Raw genomic sequence first — 24,038 nt, 5'->3', positions numbered from 1 at the left:
ACCAAGTGCCAGCACTTTTGACCCAGCTCCACGAAGACCACTTTGGGGAAGGAGGCCAGCAGTGCCCCACCAAAGATGCCCAGGCATGGCTCCCTGCCAGGGGCTGTGTGGTTGGGAGACCACAAAGGAGCAGACCAGGGTTGAAAAGGAAACTTTATTGAGTTTGGTTTGCAGATATAAGCACTCCTCAAACACAAGAACAAACTCTTACCAGGCCCCAGCCCACCAAACCCAAGACTCAGTAAGATGCAGAAAGCAGCACTGTGCTGTCCTGGGGAGGCCAGTGCTGACTATTGACAGGAAATCTGTGTTTTGGCTGCTCTCACAGGCATAGTCCAATTCTTTAGCTCCACCAGCCAAACCCAGCACAGTGGATGTGAAATCAGCTCTGGATATGGACCCTGTACCACTGCCCAGCAGCACAAGTGGCTCAAGTGGCAGCAGAAGTGTGTGACTAAAGCAAGGACTTCAGTGTGGCAGGGGACCACCACGTCCAGCTCTGCTCACAGACCCAGCCCACTGCTCACTTCTCCATGAGGGACTCCAGCTGCTCCTGCAGGGATGCCATCTGGGAAGAGAGAGTGACATGTTACAGCAAGGCACACCTGGGACCCCAGGCACCCCAGCCCTTCCTTTGTTTCATCTTCAGCAATGACTTCCCAGCCTCACAGTAGGAACAGGTGAGTCAAGGGAAAATGAGGAACTTGGAAGATGGAGTTGTGATGGAAGAGGCTAAAAATGGCAGATCACTGCCACTCCAACCAGCCTGGCCTTGTACCTATGGATCCCCAGGATGAAACATCCCAGACCTCTTTTTTCTAATGTCTTCTACTAGGAGAAAATTCTCGCACATCTTCTACCCACAGCAGTGGCTGCTCTCCCTGTGTGCTGCCTGGGGCTGTGCTTGGGCTCCTCTGGGACAGGACTGGCACTGCCCACAGGGATCTGAGAGTGAGAACCTCCTGCCTTGGCACCAGGCTGGAACAGAGCTGCCCAGGCAGGAAATCTGCCACAACCCTACAGCCACTGCCTGCCTTGTACAGGGGTGCCAACAGGTTTGTGTGCTGTGTTTCACCCCAGACAGCAATCCTGGCAGCTCTGGACTGCTGACTGGGCATGGCTTGGCTGCTCCAGAGGGAAAACTGCAGTCAATCCCACTCCTTGTATCTCCTTTTGCCTTGGGAAGCTCCATGCACTACAGATGAGGTACAACCCCACGTGAGGTACAGATACAACCCCACCTGAGCTGTAACCTGGAGTTCACAGCAGCTGCTGTGCTGGAAGACTCGGGGAACTCTGTCAGGCCAAGCCTAGAGCAGTGCTGTGCCCCAGTACCTCCCACTCCACTGTGGGCTTTTCCTCACCTGCTGCTTCTCTCTCTCTTCTTGCTGCTTGAACTCATCCAGCACGGCCTGGAGACGGGTCTGCAGACACAAACATGGAGACCACAGCTGGCAGTGTGCTCTCAGCAGAGTGGGTGCTGCTACCACACATCAACCACCCCCTTGTCTCCTCCAGTTTCACAGGGAGATGCTGGAGTGTGTACAGCCACACCACAGCTATTTTTAACCCAGCAGGCAAAGGCTCCTGGCTTTTCCAAATCAGCCTGATGGATCTAATGGCCAGCCAGTGTTAAGCAGGTTTGAAGAGACCCCAGGAGAGCTCTCACCTTGAGGGCAAGGTTCTCCACTTTCATGATGAGATCTTCCTGGCGCTTCCTCCTGTCTTGAGTTTCCTGGAGTTTACTTTTCAGGTTGTCAATCTGTTTCTGGATGCCCATGGCTGGAAGGGAGAGTGAGCTCAGACCCAGAGGAGCAGCAGAGCTGGGAAGCACAGCCTGCCTGGCATCCCAACAATTCTGCCATACTCTGCTGGCCACTCACCAATCTGGTTGGACCCCTCATTCTCCTGCTGCTGCCCATCAGACTCATTCAGCTTGTCCTGCAGCTGTCTCTCCAAGTCCTCCTCAGTGTCCATGATGTTCAGGTCTTCATCATCGTGATGATCCCTCTCATCTTCATCCTCACTGCTGCTGCTGATATCATTAAATATCTCCCGCAGTTCATCGTGTTCTAGTTGGGGGCAAAAGAGTTAAAACACAGCTGATGAGCTGCCAGTGCCCTGTGCCTGCCAGGGACCACAGCTAGAAATAAAACAACCTTCCCCACTGCACCTGAGGAGCCGTGGCCTTGCTTATGCCCTGACATCCCTGGGGAGGAGATGTCCAGGCTGGTGAGGGAACCGTGGTTGTCCACTTCTTTTGTTTCATCTTCAGCAATGACTTCCCAGCCTGACAGCAGGAACAGGTGAGTCAAGGGAAAATGAGGAACTTGGAAGATGCAGCTGTGATGGAAGAGGCTAAAAATGGCAGATCACTGCCACTCCAACCAGCCTGGCCTTGTACCTATGGATGCCCAGGATGAAACATCCCAGAATTCTTTTCTAATGACCTCTCCTCTACTATTTCAGTTCCTTCTCACTACAACAACACAGTCCACAAGAAAGGTCACCCTGAGGAGACAATAAACTTTGAACAAGGCAAAGATGAAGCTCCAAAACTTCAGTGCCTCTTGTGTGTTGATGTCCCAGTGTCCCACACCCATGGGACAAAGCTCAACCTGCTCTTCCCAGAACGCCCATGTCACACCCATGTCCTTGTCCCACTCCTGAACTTTTTCCCCACTGAAAGGATACGGACACTGACAGCCTCAGCATCGGTGCTCAGGAGACGTTTCACCTCTTTTTCCACATCAGGAGACTCAATATACTGGGCCAGAGAGGGGACAGAGAACAGAGACACTGTGAAATGCCTTGTGCATGCTGCTGCTGCTGGCCAACTACAAGGCTCCACCTCTGGATAGAGCACTGTTTCAAGGCCTTCTTATCTCTCTGCTCAGAGTTTGCTCATATTTAACTGTGAAGTAATTTATGCACTCCCCAATAACAACCCATCTTTTTTGTACCTTGGTAGGTTGAGTGCTCTCACTTTTCTGTTTATACTATGTATTTCATAAGACTTTCTGTGTCTAGGCAGAAAGTCCTTGAGGTGTTGATGGTCAACTCAAGTGAACTCAAATCCTTCCCATCCCACTCAAAAGAAGGCTTCATTTTTCACTTTTAAATTAGTCAGGAATTTTACTGCAGTGATATCAAATCTCTCCTGTGGGCTACAAGAATGTCTCAAGTAATTTGCTTCCCAAATGTCATGCAAAATCACACTCAACCCTGTTCTCAGAAACTGCAAAGGAGTGAAGAACAAGTCTTCCCAGCCTCAGGGTGCTGCCTCTCCCCAACACCTTGCCTGGCTTGTGCATATGCACAGAGACAGTCTCTGAGCTCCATCTGTTGTCACTCCCCCAGCTGAAGTGACAGTGGTACTATTTGGGGAAGGGAATGGGCCGTGCAGAAAGAGAAGATTTAAGCTGGGAAAGCAGGAATGAGTGAAGCCTCATTTCCATGTGAGTCTTTCTTCCTTTCTTCTCTATGAGCAGGAAGAGATGTGGTTTGGCAAGGCAGCCACAGGAATGAGGTCCAGCAGTGCTCTGCACAGAGAATTATTCTCTCAGGAGGATCTTGGAAAATACAGAGGAAGCACCCAAAGAAGTGTTTAAATCTACTATCCTGCCCTCACCCTATCTCAGGCAAGGAAAAGTGAACAAATGTTAGAAAACACACGACTTCTGGACCAATCACAGCTACAGCTCTAATGTCTCTGCCCTCCTAGCCCTTGAGTATTTCATCTGCATCTGGGTGAGAAACAACTCACCTTCTTCTTGGCTGTCTTCCGGAACCGCCGCTTCCGTACATTTTTCAGGGGAAGGGTGACTGTGACAGAGGAAACAGATTTCATGTGTCAGGCAGTGGGAGAAGCACGTGTCAGAAGGGAGAAGATCCCTTCTGCACCAGAGAGAGCCGTGGCAAGGAGCAGCAGCACTGCCAGTACTGTGAGCACTCAGCTCAGATGTGGGGTACTGGGGTGGAGGGGATGGCACAGCCTCTACTCACTGCCATGGTTCCATATGAATTTCTTCTCTCTGTCCTTGTCCTTCTTCTTGTTTGCCTTGGGGTCAGTGGTCACTGTTTGCTCTTCCAAAGGTGGGTACAGATCACCATCCACAGTGCAAACAAGCATCTGGAATCCCCACATGAGCACAAGGATGTGAAGGGACAGTGACTGCCCACTGCACGTTGTCAGCCAAGGGAATTCAGGGGCACAGGGTGTGGGAAACACAGCTGCACCCCCAGCTCAGCTGGACACAGCAGCAGTTAAACTGTCACAAGGACAATCACATTTCACACTTCAGGAATGACGTTTCTAAACACCAAGTGGAATGGGGAATTTTAAACTGCTAATGCTGTGAGATACAGGAATTGGGCATGTTATAATGGGTGACCAGCTGCCAAAATGTACAAGGGTTTTCCTGGAGGGGAAGTAATGAATTAAGCTGTTGGTGCAGGCAAGAAGGACAGCTCATACCTGGCAAATATCCGCTGTCTTGTAGAAGGTTTTCTTGTCAATGGTTTTTAAGCTCTCGATGATGCAGGGCAGATCCACCAGCTTGGCTGCCAGTGGCACCCGGTCCACACGGACAATGCCATGGCGCCCGTCCGCTGGGGAGAACCAGGGGCAGGTCAGTGCTGTGCCCCAACAGCCACCCGGGAAATACAGCCCTGGGCAGCAGCAACTTCACAGGACAGCATGTGCAGGTGGCACAGCTTCAGCGGAGAAGCCTGGTGCTGCTCACTCACCATGCAGCTCAATGGTGAGCCTGTCCTTCAGGTTGACATTCCCAGACTGGACTGCTCGCCGCACGGTCGAGGCATATTCCTGAGAAGGGAATTCTTCAGGAGCTGGAGTGCTTCCTCCAAGAGTTACTGAATGCTTCTGCCCAACCTACCCAGCTTTAAACACCTGCCATCCACGTGCTGGACAGCAACTGCAAGACCCACGGTGAACTGCACCCTGCTCCCAACAGCATGTTAATGTGGCTCTGCTGTTCCCAGTGCTCTCCATACCCCTGGCTGTGACAGTGGTGCGAGGTCCCTGACAGACACACCTGCCAGACTCCACAGCACTGTGGGCACTTAGAGCTCCCCTCACCAAGCCCTTGTGGTCCCAGCAGGACACAGAATCCCAGAATAAGTGGGGATGGAAGAAGAGATGACCCAGTCCAACTCCCCTGCCAAGGCAGGGTCACCCGAAGCAGGTGATGCACAGACACATCCAGGTGGGTTTGGGATGTCTGCAGAGAGGGAGATCCCACAGCCTCCCTGCCCAGCTGTTTCAGTGCCCTGCCACTCTCAATGGAAAGTTCTTCCTTTGGTGAGGTGGAAATCGTGCTTTAGTTTATCATCCTGTCGCTGGGCACCAGAAAAAGAATCTCAGCTTTACGCACATAACAAACAGCAACGAGAACACATATCGCCACTGCAACTAAAGAGCCAAAACCTTTACAGAAAGGTCCTTCCAAACCCTCTAGGTTGTCTCTGAACCGGAGCAGGAGCTGGAGCTCCGAGCGACAGGAGCACCTCTCCAGGGAAGGCCGTGGACAACCCGCTCAAAAGGATGGGAAGGGGCTCCCCAGGCCCCAGAGCACTCAGCCTGCTTCCACACCCCGAGCCTTCCACCCCACCGCCCTGTCACCGCCTGGGGCAGCCGGTGCTGGCCGGGCAGCCGGGCTCAGCCCGGTGTGGCCGTGAGGGGACGGACGGACCGAGCGCTTACCGGGGGCAGCCGCAGCACGAACTGGCTCTCGAGTTCGTGCGGAGCATCGTCCTTGCCCTTGCTCATCCCGCCTCAAACACAAACACGCGGTCACGGCGCCGAGGGAAGGCTCCTGCACGGAGACCGGAGCCCCCAGGGCAGGCCGGCCGCCCGAGCCGCCTCAGCCCCGCTCCCGGCCCGGCCCGGTCCCGCCCCGCGGAAGCCGAGCCCGCCGCACCGCCCCTTCCGCTCCGGCCCCGCTCCGGTGCCGCTGGCCATGGGGGCCGGGTTCGGCGCGGGGCTGGGGCTGGCCCTGGCCTCCAGCGCCTTCATCGGCGGCAGCTTCGTCCTGAAGAAGAAGGGGCTGCTCCGGCTGTGCGGCCGCGCCCGGGCAGGTACGGCCGCTCCCGGGGCGCTGCCCCCGCTGGGTCCCCCGAGGGTCGGGACCAGAGTTTGGTTTGGTTTCATGTGAGGTTTCTCGTTTGTTTCCTCCGCACTCAGGGCAAGGAGGGCACGCGTACCTGCGGGAGTGGCTGTGGTGGGCAGGGCTGCTGTGCAGTAAGTACCGCGCTCAGACTGTGTTACCACATTTATCGTGGGATCACGGAGTGGTTTGGGGTGGTGGAGACCTTAAAGATCATCTCGTTCCAACCCCTCCCGTAGGAACCCCCGCTATCCCAGGCTGCTCCAAGCCCTAATGTCCAGCCTGGCCTTGGACACTGCCAGCGATGGGGCAGCCACAGCTTCTCTGGACACCCTGTGCCAGGGCCTCTCCACTTTCACAGGGAACAATTCCTGGTATCTTATCTAAACCTACTCTCCTTCAGTTTCAACCCATTCCCCCTTATCCTGTCACTACACGCCCTTGTAAAAAGTCTCGCTCTTCTTGTAGGCTCCCTTTGCACACTACAGGGCCACAATTAGGTCACTCCAGAGCCTTCCCTTATAAGAGTGTGGTTGTGGTTGTTTCCATTCATGTTTTGTTACTACCATTTTAGTCTGATTGCTTGAGTTTTATCCAAGTTTCTGATGATGATGTTGACCTCATTGTAATTAAACTATTCTGAAGTTTCATGCATTACCAAGTTTCTGTGCTAAGCAGGTGTTGAGGAGCTGGTTTCGCTGGGTTGGGTTAAGTGCTTCTGAGGTGGCCTGCCCTGAGGATGTAGTGATAATTGCACATCCAGCACCGTGTGCAGCAGTTTCAGCAGCTTTACTTTACACTTTTCTATGTTAAGAACCAACTCTAACTGATTTATCCTTTAGAAAGCTGTAAAAGCTTTTCCAGGAAAAGGACAGACACCTTTCAGCTTTGTGGAAATTATGGAAATACTTTCCTGTGGTTGCTGCTCACTGTAGAGGCACATGTGACTAAGGATCACTGTGCATAACACTGAGCCTTCTTTTCCCAAGAGAAGGTGCTGGTGCTGTTCTTCCCTGCTTGCTGAACATACCTCAGAGAAACAGCATGCTCAGGAGGAAGCTGAGGCTTTTCTGACTACACTCAAGCTTGTATTATGGTGAACTGCTCCCACTTTGATGCTCACAGGAGTTTCTCTTGCAGTGGGAATTGGAGAAGCAGCAAATTTCGCCGCCTATGCCTTTGCCCCTGCAACACTGGTAACTCCACTGGGTGCTCTGAGTGTCCTTGTTAGGTAAGCAGCCTCAGAAACAGCCTTACTTCACCTACCAGCCCTCAAGTATCCATTTCTTGTCCTGACTGGTTTTGGATTTGATTTTTGCCTTTTTTTTTTTTTTTGCCTTTTCAGTGCAGTTCTCTCTTCCATCTTCCTGAATGAGCAGCTGAATGTTCATGGGAAGATTGGCTGCATCCTGAGTATCCTGGGCTCCACTGTCATGGTGATCCATGCTCCACAGGAAGAAGAGGTTTCCAGCCTGGAGTCCATGGCAGAGAAGCTGAAAGATCCAGGTACTAAAATAAAAGGATTTCTATTGACTTCAGGCTGATGACAGTAGGTGGGATACAACTTGGAGAGATTGGAAAAAACGGAACTAAATGGTAATTGAGCTGTTTCTTGTTCTGCACACCCCACTGGAATTATTAGTAGTTACCAAGTGGGCTGTTTTTTTACTGTCTGTGATGTATAGATGCAAAAATTGAGAAGCAGGGAAATGAGGTGCAGCTGTCAGCAGAAGGGATTGGCCTGTGGCAGTGCCAGGAATTGCAGAGGGAATTCCTGTACATAAGGGTGGTAGTGGTATGGCTGAGAGAAGACAGAGGAGGAAATTCAGAAAAACTCAAGGCAGAAGAACTCAAGGAGTTGTGCCCAAGATCAGGTAGTCCTGGTATTTATATAATGTAGGCAATAGCACAAATGGCAGGATAAGCCAAAAGAGATGGAGAAAGGCAGCATAAGGAGAGGAGTAAAGCAGAGGTAGATGTTGCTGCTCATTAGGGGGAGCACTGGCAGGGCATTCCTGTGATGTGGCACTTTCCTTTTTATCCCACCAGTCTGCAGAGTTCAGCCACGGCTTCCCAAGCCTTCTGTCACCTTCCTGGGCCTCCTGCTGGACTGGTCACAAGCCCCCCAGCTCTGTTAGTGCTGTGGAGCCTGGCAGTGCCCCTGCCACTCCCAGCAGACTGTATCCCCAACAGGCTGGCTTGTGATCACACTGTAATGAGCTGTTGTTGTCTCTGCAGTTTTGCTCAGGCTTTCTAACCCTGTTCCCCTCAGATGGAGGCCAGAAAGGCTGATGGGGCAGTAGAGATGTCTCCATCTCTCCTTGCTGTTCAGTCATATCTGTGACTGGTGCTGCTGTGTTCTGATGGGAATTCTTGAATTCTTCTTTCCCAAGGATTCATTGTGTTTGCTGTGTGTGTCCTGGTGAGCTCCCTTCTGCTCATCTTTGTGGCTGGACCCCGTTATGGACAGAGCAACGTCCTGGTTTATGTTTTGGTCTGCTCTGCCATCGGCTCGCTGTCTGTATCCTGTGTCAAAGGCCTGGGGATTGCCCTCAAGGAATTGTTCTCTGGGAAGCCAGTCCTGAAGGAACCCCTGGGCTGGGTGCTCCTGGTGTGCCTGGTGATCTGCATCAGCATCCAGATCAACTATCTGAACAAAGCCCTGGACATTTTCAGCACCTCTGTGGTCACACCCATTTACTACGTGCTGTTCACCACGGCAGTCATGACGTGCTCAGCCATCCTCTTCAAGGAGTGGCAGCACCTGGTGCTGGACAACATCATCGGCTCCATCAGCGGCTTCCTCACCATCGTGTCGGGCATCTTCCTCCTGCACGCCTTCAGGGACCTGCCCTTCACCCCCAGCCTCCTGCCCCTCTTCCTGCAGCCAGCCAGGGCAGAGCCACACCCTCCCTGGAGCACTGCAGACAGACATCAGTGCTGTCAGCACCAGCCCCTGCTGCCCTCAGAGGACAAGGGCCCTCAGAGTGCACAGGAGGAGGAGGAGGAGAAGTGAAAGCAGGTGAGGAAGCATGTGAACTGCTGTTTTCCTGCTCTCCCTGCCAAAGGCTGAACGTGCTGCTGCAGGAGCTGTGAGTTACCCTCTGCCTGCCTCAGGCACCACCAGCCTGACAGGGCCAGCAGCCTCCTGTGGTACAGACAGGAGCCCTGGGAAGTGCCCCATTCCTGGCATCCTGTGCTTCTTCACTCTTCTTTTATGTGAAGAATTAATTTTCCTTCATCAGGACTCAGAGCTCAGCTGTGCAGAGAGAGGCCTGCAGCACTAACACAGTGCTAACCCTGACTCTGTGGCAGGTCACACATCTGGGGAGGCTCACATTGTTTTTACACCCAGAATTAACAGTTACAGAATGATCTAACATGGTGCTAAGGTTGAACAGAGAGAAGATGGATGTCTGGCTTTAAGGGTGACATTCAGAGTATTAATGCAAAAATTCCTCTGTCAAGTACTTGGTTTTGCTCACTCTGCTAGAATTTATTTACAGATTCACATCCAAAAACAGAATACAGCCCAAACTGGGAAACTTCAGTGGTGCTGCCACATGCTGCTGTGGCTCTTACAGAGGGACCAACCTCTTTGTGCAATGTCTGCTGTGCAGGTTGACGAAGCTTCCTGTGTTCTAGTAAAAACTGATCTGTTCAGTTTCCAAGTGCTGAGTGATACATTAACACCAAGAGCTGGGTGAACACCGGAAGGCATGGAGGATCACAGGGGTAGGAAGAACTCTGTGAGTGCTCCAGAGAAACTCAGGTTAGGACAGGAGAGGGAATCACCTACTCTGGGAACCTAGTCCCTAGCTACTGAGGTAAGTTTCTGACAGATAACTTGACAGCTGTGTCCTCACTGACATGGGTTTACATCTGCATAGCTGCTGAACACATCCTGAGTTTGTTCCCAGGAAGGCTGCTGGCTACAAGCCACCCACACTGGGAGCTCACACGCTCTGTCCAGCAGCCCTGCAGTGGGTTGTGTGCAGAACTGCTTTACCAGGCTCCTGTGTACAGCTCCAGACCACTGTCAGGGTCACTCCAGGCTTCCCAGAGCCCTGCAGCGTATCAGCACTGCTGAAATGCTGCTGCCTTCCCAGAGAGCTGAGCAGTAACTGGTTGTTTTTCCAGTTTGAAGCTCCTCTTTGTGTCCTGGGGGCAGAGGTCCAGAAAATACACCCACAGGCCTCCTGCCAGTGACCTCCAGAGGTGAAGGTGCACGAGGTTATAAAGCAGCTGGTTAGTTATTCCCTGCATTTAGTCTCTCTAAAGAAACTACTCTCCAGGACAGCAGGAGCTGTTAACCTTTTGGGGAAGAGGAAAGGCCACAGCCTCTCCCAGAAACAAATCTGATTCATGGGACCAAATTAATTGAGCAACAAATCAGAATTCAGAAAAGGCCTTCTAGCCAGAAGACAGTTATGTCTCCTTCCTACTAATTTTACCATAAATAGGGTAACTGGGAAGGAAGGGGAGTGACAAGAAGGCCAGATTTTCCATTCTTAGTAGTGATCTACCTGAAAAAAGGAGAATCTCATATTAAAAATTGACCCAGTTAATATTTATTACATTTACCCAGGGAAAGCAGTTAATGGAGCAAGTCAGCATCGACAGAGTTGTGCTGCAGAGTGTGAAAATTGGTCACTTGGCCATATGAACGATTCACCTATGGAAGCCTGGAAGTATTTTCCAGCAGTGGCACTGCCTGGGATGATCACTGTTCCCAACACGCTCTTCTTGCTCAGGGTGCCTGTCCCAGCCATGGAGCCCGGGGCGGGTGAGGATGTGCCCAGGAGAGCTGCTTTGTGCAGCACCGTTTAAGGCGGGCTGGCCTCACCCAGAGCCGAGCTTCCCATCGGCGCTGGGAGCATCCGTGAAACGAGCATCAGCAGCCTCTGCTCAGCCCAGGGGCACGTTCCAAACCTCCCGGGTCCCGGCACAAAGGTGGCCGCTGGCCCGCACGGCCGGGAGCAGCACATCACCCCGACGTGCAGCGTCCGTGTGTCTGTTGTGGGCTCTCATCTGGCTGCGACTTCCCCGAGACTGGCATTTAATCAAATCCTACCCCCCGAGCTGATCCTGGCTCCCTGGGGCAGCGGAGTGACCAGGAGTGGGCATGGGCGAGGGCCTGGCCTGGCGGGGCTGGGTCCGGCTCAGTCGGACAGGCTCTCCGAGAAGGCCGACTTGGATTTCTGCGTCTGCTCCAGCCGGTTCAGGATGAACTGGCTCGTGTCGATGAAGCGCTCCACGCAGTTCACGAAGCACGTCTCGGCCCGGCTGTCCAGCTTGGGGCCCGGCTTGTCCATGCACTTCTCCTGCACACAGCGGGGTCCCGTTGGTACCGCAGCCCGACCGGGGCCGTGCCTGCGGCCATCTCCCGCCCTCGGGGCCCCGATCCCCTCGGGACCCTCAGCCCGGCTCGGCCGCTCCCCACGCGTGCTCTGCCCGCCCCGGAGAGCCGCCCCCTCCCGCTCTGTGCTCACCGGAGCTGGGGCTGCTCCCACGGAGGCTCCATTTTGTCCCCATCAGCCTCCTCCCCCCGGGGACAAAGGTCTGCGCGGCCTCCCAGCCCGCCTCGCCCCACCGTCGCCACCGGGTCACCGGAGCCGCCGGCCCTGCCCGCCGCCCGTACCCAGCAGAGCTCGGTCATCTGGTGCACCAGCTGCTGGAAGCGCTGCTTCTGCGTCTCCACCTCGATGAAGCGCTGGAGCTGGGGGTCGGCCCCGCCCAGCCCGGCGGCGGACGGCGGGTCCATGGCGCTCCCGGTGTGCCCCCGGTCCCTCCCGGTGCCGCCGCGCCGCGACCTTCACGTGCCGCCGGTGCCGCGCCCGCCCCTTCCGCCCGCGCCGCGCCTGCGCGCCCGCCCGCCGCGCGCCCCCTGCCGGCGGGGCGGAGCGGCCGCAACGGGGAGGCCTTGGAACCGTTTTATTGTCCGGGACCGACCGGGGCGGGGCGGGGTGCGATGGGGCTCCCGGGCGGTGATGGAGCTCCAGGGATGTGATGAAACTCCAGGGACGTGATGGAGCTCTGAGCATGTGCTGGAGCTCCAGGGCGGTGATGGAGCTCCAGGGATGCGATGGAGCTCCAAGCATATTATGGAGCTCCAAGGCGCTGATGGAGCTCTAAGGCACTGATGGAGTTCTGGGGATGTGATGGAGTTCTGGGGATGTGATGGAGCTCTGAGTACATGATGGAGCTCCAGGGATGTGCTGAAGCTCTGAGCATGGGATGGAGCTCCAAGGCACTGATGGAGTTTTGGGGATGTGATGGAGTTCTGAGCACGTGATGGAGCTCTGAGCATGTGATGGAGCTCCAAGGTGCTGATGGAGTTCTGGGACGGTGATGGAGCTCTGAGCATGGGATGGAGCTCCAGGGATGTGCTGAAGCTCTGAGCATGTGATGGAGCTGTGGGCGCAGCCATGGGGCTCCCCCAGGCTCCTGCATGCCCATGTCCATGAGGACCGTGCCAGCCGGTGTGCAGGGGTGTCCCACGGGGCAGTGGCAGCGCTGGGCAGGGTCAGGGGCAGTGCCCACGGTCAGCACTCCTCGTCAGCCATGTCCAGGATGCTGCTCAGCAGCACGGTGAAGGTGGGGCGCTCCTCAGGCTTCTGTGGGGCAAAAGGGGGGCCTAGCTGGAACACGAGTCTGCCTCAGCCATGGCCTGGGGATGCTGTCACCCCACCAGGGTGGCTGGAGGCATCAACACGGGTGGAAGGCACTCACCTCGTGCCAGCAGCCGTACATGATGGCACAGACCCACTCACCTCATGCCAGCAGCTGTACATGATGGCGTAGACCCGCTCCGAGGCCGCCTGCGGCCGGTACAGGCGCAGGCCTTGGATGACGTGCTCGGTTGTCTCGCTGTTGTTAAACCTCTCGTAAGGCATCTTTCCCAGCGAGTAAACTTCCCACATCAGGACGCCTGTTGGGGGGGACAGCACGGAGAGCTCATGGCATTGGAGCACCTGTGCCTGCACCTGGTTTGCAGAGGAGTTCCCAACCCCCAAACCAGCAATGCTGTGCCCTTACCAAAGGACCAGACGTCAGACTTGCTGCTGAACTTGCTGTACAGCAGCACTTCAGGAGGAGACCACCGCACTGGGAACTTGGACCCCATGGAGCTCGTGTACTCATCATCCAGCACATACCTGCAGCAGGAAAATGGATCAGGGTGCCTCAGCTGGATTTCACATTTCCCTCCTTCCCACAAGCTCAAAAGGAATGGGCAGCTCAGGATGACCAGAGGCTGCAGCTCTGCACTGGGTTTCAGCAGTAAGTGCGTGTTAGCCAGGATTGCAGAAGAGATTTGCTGACATGGAAGCACAGCAAAAAGGGGATGTGGAGAGAAAGCTGCAACCAGGAGATTTGAGGGTGGGAAAGAAGATACAGAGAGAGAGGGGGGAAAGGGCCAGGGAAAGTAAGAAAGGGATGGTGGAAAGTGGAGAGGCAGAAGGTTGAGCCAAGCAGATGGAATGGGAAGACAATAGTAAAGCGGAGCTGGAGGGTGGTGGGGACAAAGACTAAAGTGTAGAATTGATGGAAGGAGGAGATGGAGTACTGAGACAGGAAAGCAACACAGACACATCTACCAGACCTGGAAAGACCAAAATCTGACACTTTCACAATTCCTTGGTCATTCACCAGACAGTTTCGAGCAGCCTGTGAATGCAGAGGTGGAGGCAGTTACTTCTACCTGCTCTTGTCTCTCCCATCCCCCTGTAGCAGGTGAACTTCATCTTAACCCCACCTACCAAATATTCTCCACACCTTTTCCTGCAAGTTCACCTGGACTGGGGTAAGCTAGAAAGCCCTCAGCAGAGAGCAACTGAGGCCTCCAAGCATCCTTATTTATCAATGTAGGGGCAATTTCCCCAGTGGGATTTTGCCTGAACAAAGCAGCCAGAGCCCTACCAGGTCTCTGTGCAGGAACTGCTTGGATTCCAGGTACTCCATAGCTTCACAGACATCCTTGCACATCTCCAGCAGCTGGGCGGGCTGGAAGCGCTGCCGTGTTTCCCTCAGGAAGTTCAGGAGGCAGCCATTGGCCATGTACTCGGTGATGATGAAGATGGGACGTTGCTTAGTGCAGACCCCGTAGAGCTGCACCAGCTTCTCGTGAGACAGGTTCCTGTGTTAGGGACAAAGGCAATTCTGAGCATCTAGAAAGCCAGGGAGCAAAGGAAGTGAATAAAGAGAGTTTGGAAAGGGAAGGTGTTTCTGGCTCAGCTGATAGTGGAAAATCTCACAAAGGAATCAGCACAAAATCAGTGAGATCTTGGATGCATTTTGCAGAGTATGGGACTGCCCAAGACTGTCCCTCCACACCTCCCAGGAGTGCAGCCATTCTGGCAAGGAGCATCCAGCACTGCCCTGCGTGGTGCTCACCACTTACATCATGACTTTGGCTTCATCAATGAACTCATCCTCTGACATGGAGCCCTCCCTGATCATCTTGATGGCAACGTTGTACTGGCCTCTCCATTTCCCATATTTCACCACTCCAAACTGCCCCGTCCCCAGTTCCTTCAGGAAGGTCAGATCCTTGGGGTCAATCTCCCACGAGCCTAGGACAAGAGAGTGAGGGTAATGTGGGTACAGGTGACCTCCCTGCACGGTGCTCCCAGTCAGCCAATCTAGCAAGCCCAAGAAAAGCTCACAGGTATTTGCTGCCTGAAAAATCATCCACAAAATCCACAACATCTGAGACCTGTAACTCCAGGGGATGGGTGCAAGGAAGCTTGTGGAGTCTTTTGGTCAATACTGTCACCAGAGGGCAGTTGGGAAGTGGTTCCTGGGAAGGCTATGAGCTGTGGGACAGTCAGGATCCCAGCCTGGGAAGGCTGCTGCCAGCAGAAACAAACCCTTTAACCAGGGAACTGTGAGGTAGCCCAGGCTGGCTTACCATAGCCAAGGCCAGCTGTGGAAGGAGCATTTTTCTTGTGCTGAGACACGGGGTACTTCAGTCTGGATATGAGCCCTGAAACACAGCAGCAGAGAATGCCACATTCCAGCAGGGAACACAACTCCTGCCTTTGGCACAGGAAGGTGGGGATACCATGGTGCCAGAGCAAACACTGCTGGCTTCACTGTGTCTCCAGAGCACTGACCTGCAGAGTTGTGCTGGTGGTAGGTGATGAGCTCTGGGATGCTGTTGAAGAGGTGTTTCTCTGCCAGGTAATACTGATTCTGGGGGGTGCAGCAGACGACGTAGTGGCGGATTGTGCCTTGGGGGTCTCTGGAGAGAGAACATGAGGTCAGTGCCATGGGGAGGAGAGGCAGAGGGTGAGGGGTGTCTGGAGGGGCCCTCTGAGGGAGGAACAAGCTGTTTTCAGAGGCACTTACGCAGAGGACTTGGCATAGACGGAGACAGTGTATTTCCCTGTCTTGCTGGTGGAATCTCGGACAATGAAGCCTCCTTCCTTACCCTAAAACAGAAAGGGGAAAGGGCACTGGGTGTTTGTGGGGACTGTGTGTGACTGTGACAGGCAAAACTTGAAGTGAGTGAAGATCACAGCATGGCTGGAGAGGATGCAGGGAGTCAGAGGAATCCTATTTCCAATTCCTGCATGGGAGGCAATCTCCTGAAGTGGCTGCCTGGAGGAGCTCACACTGGGATAGGGAAGGTTCCTGGGGCTGTTGGGGCAACACTCCTCTCCCAGAAAAGCCAGGGTTGGTCCCATGCTGGACACAATGTGAGAACAGCCCATGGAGGGCTGGTGTAGAACAGACCCAGCCTCAGGAGGCAGCACTTACCTCCTGTTTCAGCAGTTGCTCTGCTTGGCTCCGAGTGATATTCTTTGAGTACCACCTGGAACAGGGACACAGCCATCAGAGAGATCTCCACAGCCACCTCTGTCCCCAGCCAGGACAGGCAGTGCAGAGAGCAGGGCAGGGATGGCTGCCAGGGGCTGGAGGTTGTCAGGGGATGTGGAAGAGGGAGAATGACCCAGCCAGGCTGGGCTCACGAGCTGTGGAGGGGAACAACCAAATGGAAAATGTCTCCAACCACGTGCAACTCGCCAGGTGCCTGTGCCCTCTCTTACTCAAAGATCTCCAGGGAATTTCTGGTTTCAGTGACGTAGTTGCTGGGGATGTATCCTTCCCTCCTGCAGAGAAAAGGGCTGGTCACACTCTGATGGAAGAGGCCAAGGGGAAAGGATATTCCTGTCTCAGGAGGCTGATAGAAATGGGCTCAAAAACTTTGGTGCAAACCCATCTGGGAAGAACTGACACCACAGCTGGTTTCAGCCTCCTCCCCCTCCTCCCCAGGGCAGCCCACAGGTGGGCAGGCAGCCTCTCCTCACCCATGGGGTGCCCAAGGGGTGTGTTTGCCCACCAGTGCCTGAGCACCAGGGCCATGGGCAGTGGGAGCTCTCACCCGTTCTTGTCAAGGGCTTTCCACCAGGGCAGGTGGCTCTCCTCCAGGATGAAGTACTCCTCGCCCTTGTGCAGCTGCAGGTCCTGGGCGTTCATTGGCTCGTAGTTGTAGAGGGCCACCACCTTCTTCCTCTCCCCTGCTGTGCTGGGGGCTGGCTCGGGAGGCAGAGGCTTCATCACCATCTTCCCACAGGGAGAGGGACATGGTCAGGCTGGCACACACACCACGTGAGACCCTTCCCAGGCCTGGGAGGGCAGTGGTCTCAGGCAAGGTCAGTGCAGTGTTTGTCTCAGCTCCCATGTGTATCTCTACCAGAATACCCATTTACTCTCCCTGGACTTTTTATCAAAATATTTTTCCCCATCTCCACAGAAAGGTAAGTGTTTTCTCTTTACCTTTTGGCTTAACTTGTGACTCCTCCAGCCTACATCAGGGCTTTAATCTCTCTGGGAAACCTTAGGGTTGAGATCATTTGACTTCCCTAAAAGCCTTTGGGCTCCATCCCCTGCTTCAAGCTCCTTCTCCCTCAGGTCACCATCTTGACTTCCCTCCCCAGAGCAGAGTCCTGCCTGTATGTCTCTGAGCAGTCCTTGAACATTTTGGCTTTTGCCAGGGAGATCTTTTCTCCAGCACTGTGTGTGGAGCAAACCCTGGCATTGGCCTTTACCTGGTCCTCCTCAGGAGTTGGGGGAAGGGGCTTCTTTGTCTTGCGATGCGACCGCCCGACTTTTAAACCTTCGGAACAGAGGAGGGGCCATGGTGAGAAAAGACCCCTGGCTCTGTGTGCAGTGCTCCCCAGGGCAGGGGGATGAGGCAGTGGGAGGGTGCCTGGTGTCTTACTGCCATTCCTGCTCTCCAGAATCTGGCAGCCCATGGCGTTCTTGGCTGTCTGGGAGCAGCACAGGTACTGCCCATCGATCCAGAAGCAGGGGTGGTACTTCTGCACCAGGTCGCTGTTGTACCGAATCACTGTGGCAGAGGAGGGAAGATGTGTGAGAGCCAGGGCTGTGTCCCCAGCCTCCTGCAAGAGCTCTCTGCTCCCTCAGTGCAAGTGGTCAGCTGCATGAAATCATTTCCTCTCAGCTGTGCTGCAGTCCCCTGAGCCCTGATGTTCAGGTTTTCCCCAGCTTACCACTCTTGTTTCAGTGCTGAGGCTGTGCAATCCCTGTGCCACAGGGAAGGGCCAGGCTTGGATGTCAGATCCAAGCTTTTGAGCAGCTCTGCAAAAGGGCTTGGAGCCAGTCACAGAAGGACCTGGCCCTTCTGCCAGCCAAAATATCCAATAACCCCCAGACTGCTCTGGCCCACGGTTCACAGCTCTTTTGAGCCCTTTTTTTCCCAGAAGTGGGGTAGGAGGCCAGACCTGTGCCTGGCTTTTCCATGGGAAGAGGAGGGCACTGCCACCACCCTGTGCCTGCTCAGAGACTTCCCTGACAGGGAGAATATTCCCTTGCCAGGCAGGCTGACCAGCTTCCTCACACTTCTCCCCAGGTTAGAGGGACAACTGGATGTGCCTAAACACTGCCAACAGCCTGGGGCTGGCCCAGCAGCTGCACAGGCTGCAGAGAGCCCGTTCTCTGGTGGAGTAAGAGGAGGACATCCTGTCAGGAAAAAGGCAGCATTTTCTCTCCTTTCCCTGTGGATTCTACACTGGCTTGAGCTGGCAGAGCAACCCTCCTCCCTCAGCAGGGAAGTGGGGAGAGGACTGGCTGCTCTGCTGGGGCTCCTGTGAGATAACCGACTTCCCCGTTATCAGCCTGCCCCTCTTCCGCCCCGCGCGAGCCAACTTCCCCGTGTCAACTCAAGCAGCTGATCCCACCCTGCCAGCACAAAGCCACAGAAACACACACACACATGTGCCAGGAGGCACACACAGGCAGCTCCAGCAGATTTTGGGTGGTTGGAGCCCCTTGGCACAGTGCTGCTGGAACACACTTGAGGAGGGAGCACCCACCCAGCTGAGCATTAGCTCAGCATCGCTGAGGAAGTCTTGAGGTGGTTTGGGGATGATACTCCCTGGCTCCCAGCAGGCTTGTGGTCCATGTTTCCTAAAGCACTGGGCACCCAACCCTCCCATGTCAAGGCAGCACAGCTCTATGGCCACATCTGCTATTTCCTCTTGCCTTCAACATTTCTGAGCCTGCTTGAGCTGCTTTGGAGCAGGTTTGTGAGAAGGCATAAGGAGCCTCAGCCGTGCTGCTGCAGAGGATGACAGCATTCACCTGCCCCAGGCAGGATCAGCTTGCTCTTCCTTCCTCAGCCATGGGACAGGTACCCATGAGCCAGGCAGCCCTGGGAGGCTGCACTGAGGGTCAGGCACAGGCACAGCTGTGCCCTGCTGGTTCCCCAGGGAGCTGCAGAGCCCCCGCACTCACCGCTCTTCAGCTGATGGATCCAGCGCTTGCGCAGCTCCTCCGTCGGGGAGAAGATGTACAGGGGCCCCTCGTCATAGACCACCTGCAGGAACATTGAGCTCAGCGCCGCGGGCAGGGCTCTCAGGCAGGCACGGGCGGAGCCGAGCCCTGGGGCCACCCCGAGGCAGCCCCGCCGGTGTCTGCTGGCCCCGCTCGGTGCTCGCGGGACCGTGACAAAGAGGTTAAAAATAAGCCCCCTCCCCCGAGACTTTCCACTTCCTTCTCTGACTTTCGGTGTGCCTGGGTGCCAGCAGGGCAGGCAGCTGGGCTGGGGGCTGAGTGTGCAGCCAGCATCCCTCCAGCATCAGCCAGGGGACTGAAAGGGGCAGGATAGAGCCCAGAAGCAAGTGTCCATCTTAAACAGAGCTGGCTCGGGGCTCAAACAGGCTCACCTGGCTGTCCCAGCAGTGTGGACAGCAGCAGAGTGTCTCCAAGCAGCTGAGCGACACCTGGCACCAGGGCAGTGATGCCATGTTTGACCCCAGGCCCCTGTGGGGTCCTTCCCTCAGGACCTGCCCCAGGCAGAGTGGGCCAGCAAAGAGGGTGCAGTGAAAACTCACCTGGAAGGGGTAGGGGAACCGTTCGATGATTGAGATCTGCTCCATGTTGTTGTAATCCTCCCCTTTCCTCTGGAAGAGAGATGCAAAGATGGATGCTGGCATCCTTTTACTCAGCTGCTGGCATCTCCTCTGAAGCAGGCCCACAGCTTTTGGCATCCCCTTGTTCTGCATCAAGCTATACCCCTGGTATGGTGTGGACAGAGCCCCCCATGCCAAGCAGGGCTGTCCCCCACTGCCAGCACCCCAGGGACCCTCCTCACCGGGACCTGTCGCTCAGGGGGAGGGTTGTTTTCAGGTGCCACTGTCTCCACACAGGTGATCTTCTCAATGTCCACAGAGCCCTTCTTGCTGCCCCGGCGCTGCAAGAGACAGTCTTGGTTCAAACAGCCACCAAGTGGAGACCTGGAGAGACTCAAACCAGCCCCTCTCCCTGTCCAACCACCCCCTGGCCTACGTGCTGGCAAGGGACAGCTGTGACCCCTGGACACTGGCCCAGCCCCTGTGGCTGCAGACTCACCCCCCGCTCAAAGTCATACTCGTAGTAGGACAGCTTGCTCTCTGTCAGCAGGAACAGGCGCTTCTTGAAGTTGAGGGGAGATGTTTTCTTCTTCTGCTGCGAGCGCTTCAGGAAGATGCTCTCCAGGATGACACTGGCCATGTCAACCCCTGGTGTCCCCCGTGCTGTGCTCACAGGCTGGCTGTGGGTAAGACAATGCTGACACGGTGTTTGCTCAGCCCAAAACCTGCTGGACCTCACTCAGTGCACTCTGCCCCTCGCCGCAAGGGCAGACAGGGGGTGCTGGGACCCCCACAGCAGAGGGGAGCAGCCACAGAGGGGTGAGGGCAGGTCAGTGTGGGTTGTTGGTGATGTGACGTCTCCCACACCAACCTGCAGACCAAGCCACCACCCGGATGGCTCCTTCTCCTGCTGAAGAGGCCCCCACGATATGCAAGATGGACAGAGAGCTGGAGACAGAGAGAAACGGGGGAAGCTCGGAGCCCCGGGGAGGAGCGGGGCGGCTGTGACACCCCGCAGGAGCTCCTCCCCTCGGGCTCTGTGCATGTGAGCCTGTGTGGGCCCGTTTCCTCCTGCCCCACCGCAGCCTCTCCGTGCTGGGGATGTGCTGACTTGGCAGCGTGCAAGGGCTGGTCACGGGAGACCAGTCCCTAAAAAGCTGTGGGTAGGGCCTGGCCCTGAAAAGCCACAGTGCTGCCAAGAGCACGGAGTAGCCCCAAAGTCATCCTTCCCCTGTGTGTCCACAGAACCTGCAGGAGTGCAGGGATGGAGCTCAACTCCCCTTCCTCCCCTCTGAGCAGCACTTGTCAGTGGCCAGGCTTGAAGGGCTGCCTCCAGCCAGCAGGCAGAGGGGTTAAATCCTCCCCCAGCCATCAGCAAAGCTCCCCTGAGCCTTTCCAGGGAAGGGCAGTGCAGGAACGGGCTCATGAGAGCCCTGCATCCCACTGCTGCCCAGCCTTTAGGGACTGGAAATTTCCCTGGCCCATTTCCATGCTGTACTCAGAACTGTGACCCCCAGGTGGGCCCAGCACCCCCAGAGCCACGCGGCTGGAGCTGTGGGCTGTGACCAGCACCTGACTGCAGTCTGAGAGCTGATGGGTGAGCTGTGTGCAGCCCCTGCTGAGCTGGGAGCCCCTGGAGCCCAGCTCCTGTCTCCTGCCTGACCACCTACAGTCCCTGCTTCCCCTTCACCCTCACCTTGTTCCCCTTTTTCCTCCTATAAGCACAGCTTTGGAAAGTAACCTGGGAGAAGCTGTTTTTCTCCCCTGCTCCCCACAGCCCATCTCCTCAGGGGGAGGCTCAGAGGTAGACCAGAAACAGGGGTTCAGCCCCCATTCCCCAGCTGAGTATTCCATCCATTCACCACACACAGGAGACGGGCATTGGCTCACTCACAACACGGTCAGGTGGGGAACAAAGATGCCAGGACGCAATCCCACACACTGTGCCTCCCTCCAGGGCAAGCCCCAGCTTGGGGACAAGGAGCAGAGGTGTCCTCCCATCTGCTGGCAATGCCCAGACCCTCCCAGCACAGCCCCTGCTGCTGCAGTACTGACCCTGCCCCACAGCACCCAGAGAGGCTGGGGACAAGCAGGAGGATTCCCTCTGCCAGGCTTCCCTCTTCCCTCCTTGTGCCTCTTATGGCTCAGACCTTCCCAGCTTGTTTGGGTGGTCAAAAAAAGCCCAACTTAAAAAATTAGGCATTTTGGAGTCTTTTGGAACAAACAGCAGTGTGCTGACTGAGGCCTCAGGAGGAGGGATCTGGGGTCCCTGCAGGTGGCTGGTGTGGCCCCCCTGGCCCCCAGACTGCTGGCAGGGTGGTGGATGAGCAGAGTGACCCCAGAACCACCGTGTAGCCCTGAGCCTCATTTTCCCTCCTTATCAAGTGTGGCTGCTGATCCTGTGTCCCAAGAGCAGGAGGGTCCCACTGCCCTCCCTGGCACAGACACGGGGCTGAGCACAGGGGCCCTGGGCTCCATCCCATCCCAGCTGCAGTTCCAGCTCCCTGGAGCTTTACCTGCAGTCACAGCAGCGGGGTCATGGCCAGCAGTGCCAGGCAGGTGGGACACGTCCTCACTGTGTCCTCTGGATGGAACTGCCAGAGGGGAAAGGACAATGAGTGTCTCAGAGGGCTGTTGTGCCCCATCATGGCACAGCCTCCCTGTCCTCAGCAGGGCCACCAGACCCACTGTGTCCCTGTGGGTGCCCCGCAGGGCTCAGCCCCACCGCCAGCACTGCTGTGCGGGATGAGTGGGCGTGTGGGAGCATGTCCTGTGTCCCCCCCTCCAGCCAGTGTGACTTCCTGCCATGCTCACACCTCTGCCCAGCGTGCTCTGAGACCACCACCAGCCTGGCACATGCTGCTGGCCTCATGCAACCGCGCACTGTGTCCCACCATGGTCCCAGGGCCACCCCTCCTGCACAGGCAAGCTCTGGTGTGGGGCTGGCATGCCTGGGACAAGAGGGAAGGGTGACAGAGTGACAAACTTCACACCCTCATGTTAACTTCACAGCCCTCATGTTTCAGGTTCAGCGCTGAGGGTGTCAAAAACCATAGGTGGGAAGGACAGAGGTGGAAACCTGCATGGGAGAGACTTGAGAGCAAAGGCAGAGCTGCGCCCCAGCAGTGCCCACTGCGGAAAGCACAGGAGAGCAATGGCCAAAGACACTGGCAGAGCCTCAACCCTGCTCTTGGCAGCCTTGGCAGCCTCACACCACTGTGATTCCCTGCTCCAGGCCAGCCTGCAGCCCCTGGCACCCCCTCTACCTGCCTGCACCCCACAGCCCCGGCCGGGTGACAGGGTCAGGTGCCCCCCGCTTGGAACTGGCCAGGCTGTGGGACCAGGCAGAGCCCTGCCCTGCCCGCTGGGCTCACCCGCCCCGTGTGCGCTGTGCCCAGCACGGCTCCCCTGCCCTCACGGAGCCCAGCAGAGGTGTGAGGCCACCGGCACAGCCACATGGAGCCTCCCACCACCCCGGCTGCCCCTCAGGCACATCAGCAGGGCCCATCGGTGCCCAGGAGCCCGAGGCAGCGCTGCCCTCCACGGCTCCCGGTCCCTCACTCACCGCCCGTGCCGCCGCCGCTCCGGCCCGCCGGGCCCGCCGCGCCCACCCGGCCGCTCGGGGTGCCTGTGGCGGCAGGGACCCGCAGAGACGGCAGGGTGCGCAGGGAGGAAGGACGGGGCCGGCCAACCCCACCCTTTCGGTTCCCCTTTTTTCGTTTTGTGACTCAAAGGCAGCGTTTGTGTTTCCTCCTGCAGACAGCCGGGTCATTGCCGTGGGGCGCCAGGCCGGGAGCCTGCCCCGGGCTCTGGGCAGTGCTGGGTGTTGGATGAGTTGGATGTTGCCCCAAAACGGGTTCTTTCACCCGATGGAGCTGATCCCCACATAGAAACAAGGTATTTTTATTTAGAGTTCTGTGTGGAAAGAGGTTTTGGTGGTAAATTCACAAAGCCAGCAGAGCGACTATCAAAAGCTTTTACTGTTTAAACGTTTTAGCATATGAAAACATTAATCTTCATTGGCTACATTAATCTTCATTAGCTACATTACATCATTCATTAGTATGCTCTCTTGTAATGTTAAATGATTCCCTCAAATCCTTTATTAATTAGGCCACATGTTCAGCCTTCATTTGGGTCAGTGGGTTTCTTGGATTGGTGGTCCAGAGTTGGTGCTGTGATCTGGAATCTCTCTTATCCACTCAGATCTGATTCAGCACAGTTGTTCAGTTAGCTTTGCTAGTTGCATCCTTGTCTTGAGAGCTCTGCTAACTGTTCTTGTGCTCCTAAATTCTGCATTCTTTGTAATGGTAAATCCTTTTTCCCAAGCCTTGTGAACTTCCACCCAGGTCTGAGATCTCTGAAACATGTCAAGCCCTAAACATTAACAATGAACTCTTGACACACAGTTTGTGTTTCGAACACCTGGATGTCACCTGCACCCGGCGGACCCCACAGTTCCCCACGCTCACACCCCCGTCCCACACCCGCCCTCCCGCCCATGGCTGCTCTCCTCCCGCCGCCAGGGGGC

General features: G+C 55.9%; 4 protein-coding genes across 4 annotated transcripts; 1 reads left to right on the top strand and 3 right to left on the bottom strand.

The window, feature by feature from the left end:
- Window positions 1-140: 140 nt before the first annotated feature.
- Window positions 141-5,905, bottom strand: TAF7L (TATA-box binding protein associated factor 7 like). Its single transcript, XM_063170382.1, has 11 exons — window positions 5,726-5,905; window positions 4,750-4,828; window positions 4,478-4,611; window positions 4,006-4,132; window positions 3,767-3,825; window positions 2,695-2,767; window positions 2,174-2,290; window positions 1,884-2,072; window positions 1,670-1,782; window positions 1,365-1,424; window positions 141-568 (listed from the first exon to the last, which is right to left on the bottom strand). Exons 1-11 carry the CDS (start codon window positions 5,789-5,791, stop codon window positions 524-526), a joined length of 1,062 nt encoding a protein of 353 aa, XP_063026452.1. The 5' UTR covers window positions 5,792-5,905; the 3' UTR covers window positions 141-523.
- A 62-nt stretch (window positions 5,906-5,967) lies between these two features.
- On the top strand, window positions 5,968-9,799 carry LOC134425624 (magnesium transporter NIPA2-like). Its single transcript, XM_063170380.1, has 5 exons — window positions 5,968-6,099; window positions 6,206-6,262; window positions 7,269-7,359; window positions 7,474-7,634; window positions 8,522-9,799. Exons 1-5 carry the CDS (start codon window positions 5,982-5,984, stop codon window positions 9,142-9,144), a joined length of 1,050 nt encoding a protein of 349 aa, XP_063026450.1. The 5' UTR covers window positions 5,968-5,981; the 3' UTR covers window positions 9,145-9,799.
- An 877-nt stretch (window positions 9,800-10,676) lies between these two features.
- TIMM8A (translocase of inner mitochondrial membrane 8A) lies at window positions 10,677-11,945 on the bottom strand. The gene is made up of 2 exons (XM_063170381.1): window positions 11,770-11,945; window positions 10,677-11,452 (listed from the first exon to the last, which is right to left on the bottom strand). Exons 1-2 carry the CDS (start codon window positions 11,890-11,892, stop codon window positions 11,291-11,293), a joined length of 285 nt encoding a protein of 94 aa, XP_063026451.1. The 5' UTR covers window positions 11,893-11,945; the 3' UTR covers window positions 10,677-11,290.
- Window positions 11,946-12,056: 111 nt separating this feature from the next.
- Window positions 12,057-23,103, bottom strand: BTK (Bruton tyrosine kinase). The gene is made up of 20 exons (XM_063170379.1): window positions 23,073-23,103; window positions 22,024-22,101; window positions 20,007-20,187; window positions 19,750-19,848; window positions 19,490-19,558; window positions 18,891-18,972; window positions 17,356-17,484; window positions 17,183-17,250; window positions 16,516-16,697; window positions 16,181-16,243; window positions 15,891-15,945; window positions 15,480-15,562; window positions 15,245-15,372; window positions 15,040-15,114; window positions 14,530-14,701; window positions 14,049-14,265; window positions 13,732-13,796; window positions 13,167-13,285; window positions 12,902-13,059; window positions 12,057-12,745 (listed from the first exon to the last, which is right to left on the bottom strand). Exons 3-20 carry the CDS (start codon window positions 20,145-20,147, stop codon window positions 12,674-12,676), a joined length of 1,977 nt encoding a protein of 658 aa, XP_063026449.1. The 5' UTR covers window positions 20,148-20,187; window positions 22,024-22,101; window positions 23,073-23,103; the 3' UTR covers window positions 12,057-12,673.
- Between the last annotated feature and the right edge of the window lie 935 nt (window positions 23,104-24,038).

This window comes from Melospiza melodia, chromosome 16 (assembly GCF_035770615.1).
Source record: "Melospiza melodia melodia isolate bMelMel2 chromosome 16, bMelMel2.pri, whole genome shotgun sequence".
Classification (NCBI taxonomy): domain Eukaryota; kingdom Metazoa; phylum Chordata; class Aves; order Passeriformes; family Passerellidae; genus Melospiza; species Melospiza melodia.
Note: the sequence above shows the minus strand (reverse complement) of the source record. Positions and strands in the feature narration are given on the sequence as shown.